At 41.6% G+C, this 17,367-nt stretch overlaps 1 protein-coding gene across 3 annotated transcripts in view; it reads right to left on the bottom strand.

Annotated features, from left to right (window-relative positions):
• Positions 1–17,367, bottom strand: part of CPED1 (cadherin like and PC-esterase domain containing 1) — a 153,853-nt gene that overhangs the window by 88,247 nt on the left and 48,239 nt on the right. For all 3 annotated transcript variants that reach the window (XM_074827582.1, XM_074827584.1, XM_074827583.1), the window contains 2 exons: positions 14,795–14,951; positions 13,149–13,317 (listed from right to left, as the gene is read on the bottom strand). In XM_074827582.1, coding sequence (XP_074683683.1) covers positions 13,149–13,317; positions 14,795–14,951 — 326 coding nt within the window. The remainder of the gene's footprint in view (positions 1–13,148; positions 13,318–14,794; positions 14,952–17,367) is intronic.

Genomic DNA, 17,367 nt, shown 5'->3' with positions numbered 1-17,367 from the left:
CTGAGAAGCTTCTCCAGGCTAAACAGCCCCAGCTTTCTCAGCCTTTCCTCAAATAAGTAATGCTCCAGTCCCTTAGTCATCTTACCGGCCCTCTGCTGGACTCTCTCCACATCCCTCTTGCACTGGAGAGTCCAGAACTGGACACAATATGCCAGGTATGCCACAAGAGCAGACTGCTGACTGATGGTCAACTTGGTGACCACCAGGACTCCCAGGTCCTTTTCTGCAAAACTGCTTTCCAGCTGGTTCGCCTCCAGCATGTACCAGTGTCTGGGGTTGTTCCTTCCCAGGTACTGGACTTTGCACTTACCCTTGAACTTCATAAGGTTCCTGTCAGCCCATTTCTCCAGTCTGTCGAGGTCCCTCTGGATGACAGCACAACCCTCTGGTGCATTATCCACTCATAGTTTTGTGTCATTAGAGGGTGCACTCTGTCCCATCATCCAGACATTTAACAAAGGTGTTGAACAGGAGTGGACCCAGTAGGGATACCTGAGGCACACCGCTAGTTACTGGTGATGTGTTATGATGTATTCATCATGCTGACACCAGATTTTACAACATACTTCTGTGCACTCTACTCCCCAGATTTTTCTAGATAGTGTTGAAGCATCCCTTTGTGAGCATGAATACTGTCAAGGACACTGCTCTGCATTGACATGGATTTCAGTTTCTTCAGGCAGCATATTGCAGTTAAATGTAACAAGCACTTTCCGCTTCCCTTTTCAAAAAATGCTGTATCATTGCCTACAGCCAGCCATGGGAATACTCAAGTATGTAAGTATGTAGCTAACACTGATCCGCCTTTGCTTTTAACTCTCTTCATTTTCAGTAACTCCATTCTGTTTGCTGACAAATGACTGGTGGGTACGAAGTTGGTCTGCCTGTCTACCTGTTCTTATCACCTCTGGTTTTATTCTATCAAGTGGTTCCCTTCTAAAACAAATGTCTTCCACTCACAGATCTGGCCTGAAGTTTTGCAGTGCCTGGGACTTTTTATCCTCTTCCTGATAAAGGTATTTGAAATGCCAGTAGGAAAAAAATGACAACAGTATATATGACTAAAGTTATAAAAATTAAACCTCTGACTGACAGGAAATTGCAAAGTAAAGGCTGCACATACAGCCTCAACTCTGCCCTTTGGATATTCTCATCATGTTGAAATCTCGAATTACATCACACTGTATTTTTATGCTGTAGAAAGTTTTCCATGTGTATTACAATTCTACGAGTCTCTAGAGCAAAAGAGCACCGGAACTGCTATTTAGAAAGAGATTATGCAAATCCTCAGATCATTTCATTGCCACAATAGACTGAGAGGGAGTCAGTGTCTCCCAAAGTCTAAGATCACCAAAGCTGTGTTTCTCCCACAGAGTAGTACAAAGATTAAGAACAAGAAGAGGTACATTTTTTGAATTCTGATTTAGATTCATCTCTGAGTGAAACTGTCCCATTTCAGTCCCTTATTCAGGCCAAAACCAGTTAGTTAAACTGTTCATATAAAATAAAAAATTTAAAATGAAGACCATATAAACTAAAAAATTTAAAATGAAGACTCAACTCACCAAGGTGGGACTACATGGTGGTTCTTCAGCTGACTTTGACAACTATTTCCAGTATCTCTGCCGGATCCTGTGCATCACTGACATTCCTGCTACACTGGCTTGCACCTTTTCTCTAATTTCTTAAATCTACAGTGGGTATTGAGGGGCTAAGTGAGAAGCTGTGTTATTTTGCTGTACAGGGAACATAAGGAGGTTCAGAATTTTATAAGAAGAGATAAGGATTATTGGAAGGAATGGCAAGAGGGACAGAAAAAGCCCCATTAGCTCATTTGCTCCTCACCATAAATCAGTTCCTAATCATCTCAACACAAAGCATACACAGTGCATATATTTCTGGTAAGAACTGATGAAAGACAGGCTGATTTGCCCTATTTGCACTCAGAGTACACTGCTGGCTGTGATAGCCAACCATTCCCAACACAACAAGCAGTAAAATAAAACTGGCTTCTCCAAGGAATTGCATTTTAGTTACAGCCCTCTCTAGCCAGACTAGAAAAGAAACTGCTCAATAGGTTCTCATTAGGGGATATCAGGTTTTAGGACAATGCTTATTTTAAGCCAATGACTGAACATAAGTATTTAGTCAGGCTGGTTCAGAACCAACAGAGGCGAGAGACAATGCTTCACATTAAATTCCAGTTAATTAAAAAAATCCTATTTAAACAAGTCCAGGTTAGATTTGACTCCGACAGATTCTACAGGATTCTCAGCAACTGATAGGGAAAATGTAAACTGTATGGATTAGGGGTGATAAAGTGTGAAAACCTGCAGCAACCGCAGGTTCTTCTGAGTTGCCCAACCAAGATATATAAACATCTGTGTTCAACTGCAAAATACTAGTCACTGAGTTGAAGGTTTCTTCAGATGATCACCACTGATGCTGGTTCTCTCACCTTCAGGGGAAACAGACTACCTGTCCAGCAAGATTCAATCTCATTACTGATTGAGCATGATTAAAAGCAGCATTGAATAGTAAAAAGAGAACAGAATAGGAAAAACTTGTGGCAATCACAGGAATTTAGTCTGGGAGAAAGCTGACCTCTGGCTGGCAAATTTTTAAGCAGAGGAATAGGGATTAAATTTTAGTACGCTGTAAAACTTAATGCAGACATTCACGTTTTGTACAATGACACCATTCTATACAGAATTGCAAAACTTCTCAGGAACATGAAGACATTCATCCACATGCTGGATGCATACAGTTGGGGGTATGTTCCACATATTTATGTAATGCCTTACACAAGCGTGTAAATGCAGTCAAATTACATGGATCAAACACACGTTTCCTGTAAAGGCAGAATGAACTAGAAATATTCTTAAAATTAATTTTAACTCATTGACCTTTTGCTTTAGGATAAGCCACTGGGGGGGGGGGAAAATATTTGGCTAACTCAATATTAATTTTACAATGCTTTTTCTCTACCTGCTTTGACATCCACTTTTTAAAATCTGCAGTCATTAAAATAAGGTTTATGATCTCAGTGATATGGATCCATTTGGTACCTCAAAAATGCACTGAACCATCAGTTAAAGACCTGTCACACTGAAAAAAATGCAATTTAATTGACAAGAGAATTCTGATTTGCAAGCTTCATGCACAAAGTCATGGGGACTCAAGGAGAGTGGAAGAGTGTGGCACCCACAGGGCTGGATGTTATGGTGACTGTAGTAATTGCCTTGAGAGGATTTTCCTCTGGCAGTTTTTCTGCAAATGAATTTCTTAGGAGAGATGCTGGGGCAGCCAACTGAATGATCAGCTGAGGATTGCCCTGAGAAAGAGTATAAAAACAAACTGGAACAATCTTTCTGAGGGGAGACAAGGAGGGGGTGTCGCCCTCTGTGCCAGCAACCAGCTGGAGCGCATGGAGCTCTGCCTGGGGATGGATGAGAAGCTGACTGGGAGTTTATAGGTTAGGATTAAAGAGAGGACTGGTAGAAGTGACAGTATAATGGCTGTCTGCTATAGGCCACCTGACCAGGAAGAACAAGCAAATCAGGCCCTCTACAGGCAGACACGAGCAGCCTCACATTCACAGGCCCTGGTCCTCATGGGGGACTTCAACCATTCCAATACCTGTTGGAGGGACAACACAGCAGGTCATAAGCAATCCAGGAGGTTCCTGGAATGTGTTGATGATAACTTCCTTTTTCAAGTGATAGAGGAGTCAACAAGGAGAGGTGGTGTGCTGGACCTTGTTCTCACCAACAAGGAGGTGAGGAATGTGAAGCTCAAGGGCAGCCTTGGCTGCAGTGACCATGAAATGGTGGAGTTCAAGATCCTTAGGACAGTGAGGAGGGCACAGAGTAAGCTCACTACCCTGGACTTCAGGAGAGCAGACTTTGGCCTCTTCAGGGATCTGCTTGGTAGAATAGCATGGGGAAGAGTGGCCAAAGAAAGCTGGTTAATATATCAGGATCATCACCTCTAAGCTGAGGAGTGATGCATCCTGACGAAGAGGATGTCAGGTAAAAATGCCAGGAGACCTACATGGATGAAAGAGATGCTCCTGGACAAGCTCAAACACAGAAAGAAAGCCTACAGAGCGTGGAAGCAAAGACAGATAGTCTGGGAGGAATAGAGAGAAACTGTCTGAGCAGCCAGAAATCAGGTTAGGAAGGCCAAAGCCCTGATAGAATTAAATCTGGCCAGGGATGTCAACAGCAACAAGAAAAGCTTCTATAGGTACATTGGTGATAAAAGGAAGATGAGGGAAAATATGGGCCTTCTTCAGAATGAAATGGGCTACCTGCTCACCTGGGATATGGAGAAGGCTGAGGTACTCAATTAATTTTTGTCTCAGCCTTCACTGACAAGGGCTCCAGCCACACCGCCCAAGACGCAGAAGACAAAGGCACGGACTGGGAGAATGAAGAACCGTCCACAGTAGGAAAAGATCAGGTTTGAGGCCATCTGAGGAACCTAAAGGTACAAAAGTCCATGGGACTTGATGAGATGCATCCACGGGTCTTGAGGGAACCGGTGGATGAAGTGGCTAAGCCATTATCCATTATATTTGAGAAGTCGTGACAGTCCAGTGAAGTTCCCACTGACTGGAAAAAGGGAAACATAACCCCTTTTTAAAAAGGGAAAAAAGGATGACACAGGGAACTACAGGCCAGTCACTCTCACCCCTGTGCCTGGCAAGATCATGGAGCAGAGCCTCCTGTAAACTATGCTAGGGCACATGGAAAATAGGGAGGTGATTGGTGACAGCCAACATGCTTTACTAAGGGCAAATTGTGCCTGACAAATTTGGTGGCCTTCTATGATGAGGTTACAGCATTAGTGGATAAGGGAAGAACAACTGGTGTCATCTGTCTGGACTTGTGCAAAGCATTTGACACTGTCCCACACGACATCCTTGTCTCTAAATTGGAGAGACATGGATTTGATGGATGGACCACTCAGTGGGTAAGGAATTGGCTGGATAGTTGCACTCAAAGAGTTGGGGTCAACAGCTTAATGTCCAAATGTAGACCAGTGACAAGTGGTGCTCCTCAGGGGTCGGTACTGGGACCAGTGCTGTTTAACATCTTTGTTGGTGACAGGGACACCCTCAGCAAGGTTGCCAACAACGCCAAGCTGTGTGGTGTGGTCGACATGCTGGAGGGAAGGTAAGTGCCATCCAGAGGGACCTGGACCAGCTTGAGAAGTGGGCCTGTGCAAACATCATGAAGTTCAACAAGGCCAAGTGCAAGGTCCTGCACATGGGTTGAGGTGATCCCAAGCACAAATACAGGCTGGGCGATGAGTGGATTGAGAGCAGCCCTGCGGAGAAGGACTTGGGGATATTACTGCATGTAAAACTGACTATGAGCCAGCAATGTGTGCTCGCAGCCCAGAAAGCCAACTGTATCCTGGGCTGCATCAAGAGAAGTGTGGCCAGCAGGTTGAGGGAGGTGATTCTCCTCCTCCACTCCACTCTTGTGAGACCCCACCTGCAGTACTGTGTTCAGCTCTGGGGCCCTCAACATAAGAAGGACATGGACCTTCTCGAGCAAGTCCAGAGAAGGGCCAAGAAGATGATCAAGGGGCTGTGGCACCTCCCTTGTGGCTGCTCAGCCTGGAGAAGAGAAGGCTCTGGGGAGACCTTATAGCGGCCTTCCAGTACTTAAAGGGGACCGACAGGAAAAGTGGGGAGGGACTCTTTATCAGGGAGTGTGGTGATATGACGAGGGGTAATGGTTTTAAACTGAAAGAGGGTGGATTTAGATTAGATGTAAGGAAGAAGTTCTTTACTGTGAGGTGGTGAGACACTGGAACAGGTTGCCCAGAGAAGTTGTGGATGCCCCTTCCCTGGAAGTGTTCAAGGTGAGGCTGGATCGGGCTTTGAGCAACCTGATCTAGTGGAAGGTGTCTCTGCCCGTGGCAGCAGGGTTGGAACTAGATGATCTTTAAGGTTCCTTCAAACCCAAACCATTCTATGATATACCACGGGAGTGCTCACACAGCCCACACATGGACAACAAAACCTGTGTGCTGGGAATCCACAGAACTGTCTGGGAGGATGTTTGTCCCAACCTTATCATGATAAAGAGGAAGGCGACCATCAGCGAGGTTAAACAGTAATCAGGAAATTACAAAGTGACTTTTGAAACAAGGAAGTAGTTAACTTGTGTAATAATATAAAAGCAGCATGAATATTTGCAGCAGGGAGAGAGACTTTGGAGTGGAAACAGCAGCAGCCAAAACCCGATCAGGCACTGCCAGAAGTCAGCCTGCTGGCATCACAGCTTCTGTCTAGACTCCAGGGAATACTAGGGTGTAAGGATGGGCACAGGTCCTATGTGGGTACACGTGAAAGGGGCACATGCAGAGCTGGAGCCTCCACTTCTCCAAGCAGAGGTGTATGCAAGAAGGGAAGCTGCATCCCAGGAGTGTGGGAGTGTGGGGCTGTGTTTGTAACTTGTGCTGCCTGTGAGAAAGGGTCTGGGTAAATGCGGGTGAGTGAGCGTGTGTGACTACAGTTCAGAGGGTATTTAGAGAGGATGTTTAGGAACACTTTTAAGTGTCTGGTGTCATGGTTTACCTGTTCTGTTACTGAAATTGATAGTGACTGTATTATTATTACTGGTTGTCAGTTAATTACATATCATCAATTAGCCACTTCTATCCCTGTTTCGGTTAAACAATGTGAACTTGTCAATTTTTTCTTGCAACAGTATTTCATCTTTTTGGGTGTAGCTGAGCTCTGAACTTACCCAAGAGGCAAGGAGGTAGAAGATAAGGGGCCATTGGGACTACCGAGTAATTGAGTGTAATTTTGAGGTTTAGATTTTGGGATATGGTACATCATATTTTACAGGATTTGTATGAATAGAATTTAAAAGGACCTTGCTGGTTCCTAGTTGTAGCCTTCAAAACTAGATGGCCGACAAAGTTAACAAGATCATATCTGAAAGCAAGGTTTACATCTGAAGAACCAAAGCATGACCTTTGGTTTCAAGAAATTACCCTTTCTGAAGTAACAAAGGGTGTCCTCTACACGTTGTTTTGCTATGCATTGGAGCTGTTGCACTCTTTCTGATCAATTGGATCTGCAATGTCTCATAAAACTTAAGGTAATTGGCTCTCCTTGAAAATAGCTGAGGATGTTTTCACCTGAATCAACTCAATCAACCTCTGGTAACTTTCAGTATAGGCTCTGTACTCTCAGTTCTTTTTTGTACATTCATTCTTCTTACTGGATCTACATTTGGTGACATTTCTTCAACAAGTCCAAATATTTTTGGGTGTGAGTAGTCATTCATAGATACAAAAATACTCTTTTACACACAAACAAGAGTCTCTTCTACTATGTATATTGAGGTATCTAAATATCTAAGATGTCTGCAAGAATACAGACTGATTCCACATAGGTGGCCAGAAAAAACATATTTTGCAATGAAGCTATTTCCTATACTGCCTGCTAGCACAGGCAGACCTCTCCACTGATCACAGAAAATAGAAAAAATTGTAAGACGTGTAATGGGAGAAAAATGTACCCATAATCAAAACAGTGGTTCCAGAATACATAACAAAGAAATCAGTGAAGTAATTTATCATAAGTTTATAGTCTTAGCTTCAGGTAGGTCTGTTCATTCCACCCCTGACTTACTGTTACAATGTGTCATTTCTCTGCAGCTCTAACATGGCACTTGATGAAGGGGGAAACCACGGTATTATTCAGATATTTTATACAGTAAATTTCCCACTTAGGTATTTTTTTCTTTACATAGGATTTTTTAAAGGGATGTTATTTAATACTTAAGGATAAAAAAACCTTTTGTCCCTTAACACTTTTATAACTTATTTACCTGGAGGAGAAAAGTTTCCTCTAAAGATCCTTGCTCTTAAGACTAAGTCCAAAGACAAAATGCTGCTCACCATCTTCAGCAACTACTAAATTAGGTCCTTGAGACTGAACTAAGAGTGGTTTCCCCACTCAGCATCAACTTCTTAGTGGAAAAGTAAAGGTGATTTACTAACAGCATTTCCCAGCTCGCTGTGAGGAGCAAAGTGGATCAGCTTGACTAAAGAAAGCTGGAAAGCAAAAAGGGAAAGATAAGAAGAAGAATCAGGATAATGGGAGGTAGGTCTGGGAAAGTGGGGAGCCACAGAAGGGCATGCTTACAGAGCTCCCTGGGTTAAACAGCCAGAGCAAGAGGATCTGTGGACCAGGAGAAAAACAGAGAACTAAGGGCCTGGATAATGGTGTAAAGACTTACTCATGGTATACCCACGTGTTATTAAAGAATAACCAGTCTAGAGCTCTTACTAGCTAAACTAGGATGTTCATAATGAGAAGAGCAGAAAAGAACTCCAGGAAGAATTTTAACTTTACTTGTGCATTGCATGACAGATTGTCACAGACATGGAGAAGGTACAGAATGAAGGATTACTCATTCTTTCTCTTAAGACAAGAATTAAGGATATGAAATTAAGTAATAGGATACAAGCTTTAAAGCAAACAAATATTCTTTCTCAAGCAACACATAAATAATCTGTAGAGTCACATTGCTGCAAGACATTGGGAAGACCAAAAGCATTAATGGATTAAAAAATCTAGTAGAGAACTGCATGGCATAAAAGTCGCCTGCAGCTTATTAAACATAAAGAGATATCTTCCACTTCCAGTTTTGTGTTTCTAACCTTGCAGGTTACCAGAGACAGCTATGATCTGCCTAAGGATGAGTACCACTTTATGCTTGTCCTGTTACATGGTTTCATGATGCTTTCTTGCCTGCTTGTTGCCAGAAACAGAATGTCAGACTAAGCGTGTCTTTGATCTCCCTGAGTCCAGACAGACTTTCGTTCTTATATCAGTGAAAAGACAAATGATAGGGCTCTAGACACTATGAGGACAGAAAACAGAGATGGCATTTATGTTATGCTCAGTCTCCCAGGAATAGGAGCATTACAGTATTTGATTCTCTACACAGGCTACTTTCAAGAACAGTGAAATGCGTATGCTAAGTTCTTACAGAACCTAATGGAGAATTATTTTTTTTAATTTATTGTTATTCCCAAATAACCCTGCAATCTAATTAAGGGTAATTTTTTTTGGTATATGCTCTGCTAAGTGACAGGGCAAGAATATGGAATTCAAAAATAAAACAAAGGAAAACAATCCCGAGCTTTTCTGCTCTTCCTAAGCATTTTGCTCTTTATCTGCATGTATGTTTGCACTCTAACTCACATTGTCTGTGGCTATTACTTGACATAGTATCAAAACTGGCCACTTGAGGGCAATACTGCAACCTAATTGTCACAGTGTTCAGTCATACTAAAAGATGTATTTTCTGGGTAGGTGAGGGTTCAGTTTTATTTGCATGTATGTTAAGTGTAAAAAATATTTCTCTTTATTCAAGTTTCCAAATGCTTAATACACAGAGAGAGAATTTCAGCAAAAGTTATAGTGACTTATACCACAAGCAGCTTAACACCAAGCTGCTTTAATAAATTATGTTTACTTCACTGCACAACGGGAAAATCACTTAAGACCATAGTTTCAGCTGAGGGTATCAAGGGTTATGCAAGTCAAGGAATTCAAATCCCGAAGGCACCTGACTGTCTATTTTGGATGTGCGGAGGGATGGTGAATCAGAGTGGGGGCTGTGGGAAGCTGCTGACAGCAGAGAAGAGCCTTCCCAGGTGACTCAGGATGTGGCACCACTATGGTATGCAAAAGTGCATCCCTTCATTAAGAACTGGGTCCAAGTTGAGAAAGGTTAATGGCAGGGCAAAGGAAACCCTTCACAGTGTGTTAAACCTTGAGATAATTAGACATAAATGACTGTTTTGCACACCAGCTTCTATAAAACAGAAAATTATTCAGGGGTCAGCCTTCTGCTTCATACACATGCATAATGTTGATTAACATGGAGGCAATTATTGCATACATTTACAGAGACCCATCCCTTAATTGGTATCATATGCAAAATGCAAAGCTTCTATTTTATTATTAATTTTTCAACGCACAGATGGTCTAAATAAGGGGTTTCCAAATTTCCTCAAGGAAATAAGGCTATTACGCGAGTCTCATATCAAAACATTTGTGTGGCAGAAAGCCATTCTCTCCCCTGCATCTCCTGCATCTTCCCAATCAGGGCCCAAATCTAGAGTCACAGTTTTGCCACCCCTTGACTACACACAAAATCTTCATGCCAAATCAGGATTTACGCCCTTTTGCTTTCTGAACTGAGACACTAAAATATGGATAATCCAGAGAAAACCTGGCAGCTGGTGAGCAAAACACACTTGAACTCTTCCTGAACTGCCATTTGGATAATGCTTATTCAAGGAGTCATTCTGAAGCCTTGCCATTATGATTAGGCTAAGTAAATATGAGTTGTAAAAATCATTTACAATAGTTTACTAGCAAAGAAGCAGTGGGGAATGAAGTATTATTTAATTCATTAAACTCCTGTTTCTTCTTTACACAGTTTCTCTTAATCATTTGATATCATCTGGTACCCTATCTCCAGTCTTTTGAAAAATCTCTCCTTCATATATATATATATATACACACCACATTCTGGTTGCTTCTAGCAACCATAAAGGGTTGTACATAGGGGATCAAATTTTAAACTTAACATACTGAGTTTGTGGTAGTAATGTTGTAACAAAGTTAACCACAATTGGTGGATTCATTTCTCATTGATAATAGTTTAATTATACTGGTATGAGAAAATCTGCTGACCAGAGGCCTATACACTGAGGAGGTCTCTAAATTATTGTGCAATGTTACTGAAAGCAGCACGTCTATGATAGCAATGCAGCAGATTAAAATTATTCTCATCTGTTCATTTAAAAAAACAAATTCAGTCAGCTGCTTTTGGGGAAAACCACATCAAACACTGGCAAATTTTTCAAGACCAAAGTCTCCTCTATAGGCATGTTCAGTCCCCAGTGACACCGATGGGTATTCTGTCAATCGGCAGAAGAACAAGTCTTAGAGATCCTTTATGTCTTTATTGGATCTTCACAATGTAACAAGCAATTTTCCTTCCTACACAATAGAGTTGGCAGAAACTTAGGAGCTTTCTGGACCTGGTTCTTTGGCTGGTACAAACACACGCAGCTCCACTGGCTACTTTGGGAGAGGAGATCACTCTGCTGGCATCATACGTCCCACTAGCAACAAGTGCTGGCTCCATGAAGTTTATGAGAAATTTGATGTAATCTCATTCCAAAGGATATCAAAGGCTGAATCCAAACCTTCTCCCATGTATTGTTTTCTGACTGATGATCTCCTGCCTGATGCCTCTGCACCAAGCACAGAAGGCTCTTTATGATTTTCCCAGTAGTGCTTTCTGGCCACTCCATGAACTCCCAGTGTCTCATTTCTCCTGGAGACTCCCTGACTCCTCCCAGGTTCTTTACAGGGCACACTGTTTATGCCAAGAGAGAGTCTTATACACCCCACTTTCCATCATTTTGTTAATTTGCATTTCAATCTATACATTGCTACAAATGTGCTTGCTGTGGTGCCTATTTTTTGTTTATTTCTTCTCATTTTGACAAGTCTGCCTAAAGCTGTGGAAGATATAACACCACAGCAGCAGTAACCAGATTGGAACTACTATAGATGTGCTGCTGCTTCTATCTATCATTTTTATTGTTTCTTCAGCTGCCAAAGTGCTCTGTAAATGCTGGCTGGCACCCCGTTCAGCAGACTTACCTCAGTGGGAATTATTTTACAGAGTCATATCACAATTACTAATAACTACTAGACTTTAAAGTAGTCCCTACTTCAGCTGCGATAGTGATGCTGCTGGACATAGTGCTATTTTAATAAACATAAACCAAAACTGAACCCCAAGGTTTGAAAGTGAGTGACCATTAGTCTTCCTAAATGTAAACAGAGGAAAATAGATGGCAAAATAATATATCTCAGTGGGCTTCCATAGCTTCCAAGGGGAGAAAGAAAAAGAATTATGAAAAAAAAAAGAACATTAGATTAATCTCATCTAATTTTGGCAATCTTGAATTTGTCATGTTCTCAAAGAATGTCATAGTCCACAGAAGAAAGCAGACACTTTTAGCAGGAAACTCATCTCCTTCCAAAATTAGTGTCTAAATTGGGTGGGATGATTTGTTCTCTAGAGGTGTCTGTTTCTCCAATAACTAGAATTAGACAATGAGCTTAGACTAGGCACTTAACTTTGAGAGTGCTAAAATTGTAGAACATACCAAATGGCTGGCATCATCAAGAGTCCTGACAGTGACACTGCAACACTCAGGCGGATCCAAAGCCACGACCTGCTCCTACCCCAAGAGTGCTACATGGACAAAGTAAAAAAAAAAAAGCCATCCTCAGATGACTGCTGCAGGAGCTGATCTATGTGACCTAAAGAAATCACTGCTACTTTGTGACCTTATTCCTTCAAAAGGAAAGGAGCAGCTGCAGAACAGTAGCTCCCTCACGAAGAGCTGCCGTGTTGCAAGCACTGTTCCTTGCTGAAAGGAAAAAGGAATGGGAAAGAATGTTTGGAAATCCATAGAACTGCTGAGCAAACTAGATATTGAGAGAGAGGGGTCTTTCCAGGCACCTGGAGTTGTCCAGAGTTAATCCAATTAAAGCACATGTGAAACATCCTTCTTCATAAAACTGAGACCATGGGAGGCTGACCCTCTCCATGGTATCCTTCCTTCCCCTTATTTAGAAGTGCCCTGACCCTCCTCCATTCTGTTTTACTGCACTCAAAAAAGAAATCTAAACAAATGACTCTAAATATTTACTTCCCTTTTTTACAACACTGTTGATATCCGGGCAAAAGACGTTACTGCAAGACAGCACACCCACTGCAGTGCTTTAGAGAAAACTTCAGCTTTGTAACTGCGGTCAAATGTCACCAGTAAAAATGGGCTTTGAGGCAAGCAAATCCAGGGCCCTTCATAAGCCCTGCTGCCCAGGGCACCTCTTCCCTGCTTCATGAAGCAAACCCCACTTGTTCTGAGAAATGAAAGCTCTATATTAGGAGAATATTCACTGTGGAATGCAAATAAAGAAGGGATAAAAGAGAAGAAAGATATTGTCTGGTTTTCTGACTCTATACTTTGCCTGAAAGATGGAAGAATTAGGAAATGAAATGTTTTACCTTTACAGAAAAGTGCTTCTTCTTGGGTGGATGCCAGACTGTGGTGGTTGAATGAATGAATGCCCGCAGAGGTGTTAAGGATGTCACAAGCACGTATGCTTTGATGATGACAGAAAGGTCTTGAGCTTTAAGGATGTCCATGTGGCCTGGTGAGGCTGATACTTGATTCCTGGAAAGTAGTAAAAATACATAGCATTAATGAAGTACTCTTACAGAGGAGGAAAATGAGCTATAAGAAAATAGTGAAATTAGCAGAAATAGGAAATTAGCCCTTTTTCCCCCGAGTTAAGCAACACACTAGATGAAACCAAGCAGGCTGGAACAAAGTTTTACATTAAGTTTTTTTATTGATTTCAGTATTTTTAAATCTTAATTTCCATACATAGAAAGTAACTATGTGAGGAGGGAGTTATGTTTGAGACTACATATGGGTAAATGCATTGTGGGCATATGGTAACTGCTGCAAAACTAGAACATTCAGAGTGAAGGTAAAAACGTTTGAAAAATCCAAGTAGCTTAAATAACAGAAGTGCATAGTCAGGGTGCCCGGATTTAACACTGATTTGTAGTGAATTCAGAAAAAAAACCCAAAACAACCCTATGGAAAGACTGCACTATTGTTAGCACTTTCTTCAATGTAATAAAGGGACACAAACATGTGGTACTGCATGCTTTCCCTAATGAAAGCCATAAACTATAATTCCAAATATTATGAAAGACTATGACACCTTGGAATAACCCATAATAAATCAGCTAAACATAAAAGAAACATGCAAGCTTTGTCTAGGAAGTGACATGGCTCTCTAGATACTGGCCTACAGCTCCCACAGTCGACACAAAATGAATCAGCCATAGAAACAGGACAGAAAAAAATAAACCCAAGGGAAAAATCCGTTATTTAAAAGCTCATTACTTGGGGAAATCTGAGCTATACTTGGGCATATTCACAAATGTGTTATTATTCTGCCTATTAAAAACTCTGAGTATCAACCTACCTCATAGCAAATGCAGTGAGAAGATGACTATACAAATTATGGGTCTCTAAGACTGATTACTGGTAAAACACATAGGGTTTTCCTTCCATTTCTGTGTAATCTTTGGCAATATGTGGCCTTTCCAGACCTCAATTTTGCTATCTGTTAAGGGAGCCTAATAATATCCATCTTAAAGAGACCTTTTTCTCTCCTCTGCAGAGTGGTAGGTCCTCGGAACATAAAATGTGTGGGATACTGTAACATGGGAAACAGCACTTGGACAGCCAGTTCTCAAGTACTTCTTGGTTCTTTGCTTAAGGGAAGAACTCTCTGAGCAAAGGACTACATGTGTGTCTGTGGTAGGGCAAGGCAGGGATGGGAGCAGGAAATAGCTCAGCCACCATGAGACCTGAACATTCAGGGATGTACCTCGGTCCATATTTATCTGTCTAGGTGTTTCAATGCCCTCAGCATAGACTTAGCTGTTCACAGAGAACATACGCAAGCTTGGCTAGTACAGAAACAAATACTATGCAAGTATAAGTGATGCAATACATCCAAAGACTCCATCGGCTGTGGTCTCCTCTGTTGCTACATTCTGGGTCCCTGACTCCCAACTAACTGCATGACAAAGCACTCACAGTTTCTGAGGGTGGGGTATCATTAACTTACAGCTGTGTGCTTGTGCTCTGCTTCCTCCTGTACCGCAGATGGGCAGTACGTGTCTTGTCAGTGCCTTCGTGGCCCTGGGATATGTTGCTTGCAGTGCTGGCCCTTGACAGCCCAGGCTGGCCAGAGCACTCTGGGGTGACAACTGGGAGCTGCAGGTCTGAAAAAGTACCAAGGGGATGAGAAAGTCAGCAGTGTGGAAAACAGTGGTTAACTCCTGCTGTTAAGGATAAAATGTGTAAAACACAATAGGTAGAGAGGAGCTACCAGCATCAGCTAAAAATGTAAAATAACAAATGCTGAGACTATAATCCTTTTTGGATCTGCTAGCAAGAGAGCTTTACACCTACCGAGCACCCCCTTCCAGCTGCAGGATCAGAGGATTAGCTCAAACTCCCACTTTACAGGTGAGTGCATGAGTGCTGTATATAAAAAGTACACTGTTCTTCTAAATAGAAATCCTTTAGTTCTAAATATAGAATACTTTGTTTCTCACATAGCCCTAATTACAATTAATGGGGATAAGCAAATTAGCTGACTGAAGACCAAGGGACTTTGCCACTGTAATCACACAGACAGCTCAGTAAATAGCCACATATCCTTTTTTCTAGGGTCACCGTTTAAGGCTACATTTTGTAGTTACTAAAATCCATAGGAGGCTTAGTTCTGCCACCAAACACAGTGGGAGCAGGGCTGATATACCAGAGTCCTCAAGATTACTGAGACATGTGACTATTAATAGTAATCAAAATATTGTGATGTGAGATCAGTCAACGGGTGGTATGCATTTTGTGCTTTTACTGTGCTGATAAGAAAGCACAGAGCCCTTACATTATGTCATTACTTCATGTAGCGTGGCTTTCATTAACACACCTCACACTTCAAGTTCTTAAGTAATAGTCAGGGAAAAGTCAAGCTGTTCATATTATTCCCAAACCTTATTACTTATCTTTTTAATGACATACTGCACTGTGCTAATATTATGAATTTATTTGTATAGCTTCTCTTTTAAAGTATGCACTCTTGACTTTGGTACATGAAATGGAAAATAAAAATGAAGCTTTATTTCTGGTGATGAGCTGTGAGCAGCCATTCAAGGAAAAGAACTATTCATTTTCATACAGATCTTGTTAAAATGACATTGTGACTGTCTATGTTTATCGGCTGTTCATCAGGTCAGCTCAGTTCAGGCTTCTAAGCTCAACTGGGATCTAAAATTAATCTGGTCCTTTGCCTTACATGCACCATTTAGCAGGATTAAAGGCTTCACTAATCAAAACCAGGCATTTATTAATATAGCACCTCATGTTCAGATTATACTCTCGTTGGCATCTTTGTGCTGTGTTATGCATTATAACTGATTTGGACTTTGTAAGTGACTACCTGCTTGTTTGATGGTACAGAGATAAAACAGGCTACTGTCTGCCTACTTGGTTGTGCAGTGGTAACAGGAATAAGACAGTAAACTCCCATTAAGTCATTTATTTAGCAGACTTGCTTCTGAATATGCACAGGGAGCAGATCTTCTAAATCAAGTGCTACTTTTTCCATATCTGCCTTGTAAAGACATAATGGCATTTCTCTATGGCAATTTCCCCCCTGTAAAGAGACAATGGCATTTCACCATGACAATTTGCAATGGTCCCACAGCAACTACTCCTATGCATCATTTTAGTTACCTAACTAAAGTGTCTATATTAGCAAAATAGTATTTGTAGGCTTTGTCTTTAGGCAAAGGAGAGAGAGACCAGTCCTTGGAGCACTAAGAGAAATACTGGTTCTGAACTGCTCTCTGAAAGGGTTTATTTTTTCATTGACTACACATGAAAACTAAGCTACTTGCTTGCAGCTGCAAATAATTCCCAGAGTGCAAAGTTTGATTATACAGCTTTGGTGTTCAGGCAAAACCCAAAGTATTAAACCACATAAAGGCCCTCCACAGTGCACAGATGACTTCAGAGATCTTTTTCTGATTTATCCCCACACTGGTAAAAAGGCAAGACACAGTCCACTGCTGTTGCAACTGTCTATGGAGTTCTGGAACCAAGCCCTATTCCCCTGTATCCTGGTACTGTAGCACAACTATCAGAAACAGCCCAGTGCTGTCAGACTCTGAAGTTCAAATCTCATGGCCTAGATCTTCAAACAGCAAGATACTGATCTGTTGACCATGAATGGGACCAAAGTTACACAAAACCCAATGAAGCCCATGACAGCAATCCAAGCTACCCCATTGCCAATGTTGCTCTAGGGGGGCAGACAAGAGAGAGGCACAGGTTGTCTTACTGTGATGGCTACAGCACACAGCTGTAGGCCGAACTGTGCTTCCAGACCAAGCTCCGTACAACCTATACAACTTTTACATTAGGCCATAGCTATGTGACATGCAAAGGACAAGAATAACAGCTCTTCTCAGCTGATCATCTGAAAGCCAAATTACGTCAAAGATGCACATTTTTCAGCAATTGCTTAATGAAAATGACCATAATATTGAGAAAAGGGAAATGCACAAAACATAATCTTCTTATTTAAAATAAAGCAAATATTCCACTGAAAATAGGAACAGGGCAGCAGAG

The sequence above is a fragment of the Strix aluco genome, chromosome 5, assembly GCF_031877795.1.
Source record: "Strix aluco isolate bStrAlu1 chromosome 5, bStrAlu1.hap1, whole genome shotgun sequence".
Lineage (NCBI taxonomy): Eukaryota > Metazoa > Chordata > Aves > Strigiformes > Strigidae > Strix > Strix aluco.
Note: the sequence above shows the minus strand (reverse complement) of the source record. Positions and strands in the feature narration are given on the sequence as shown.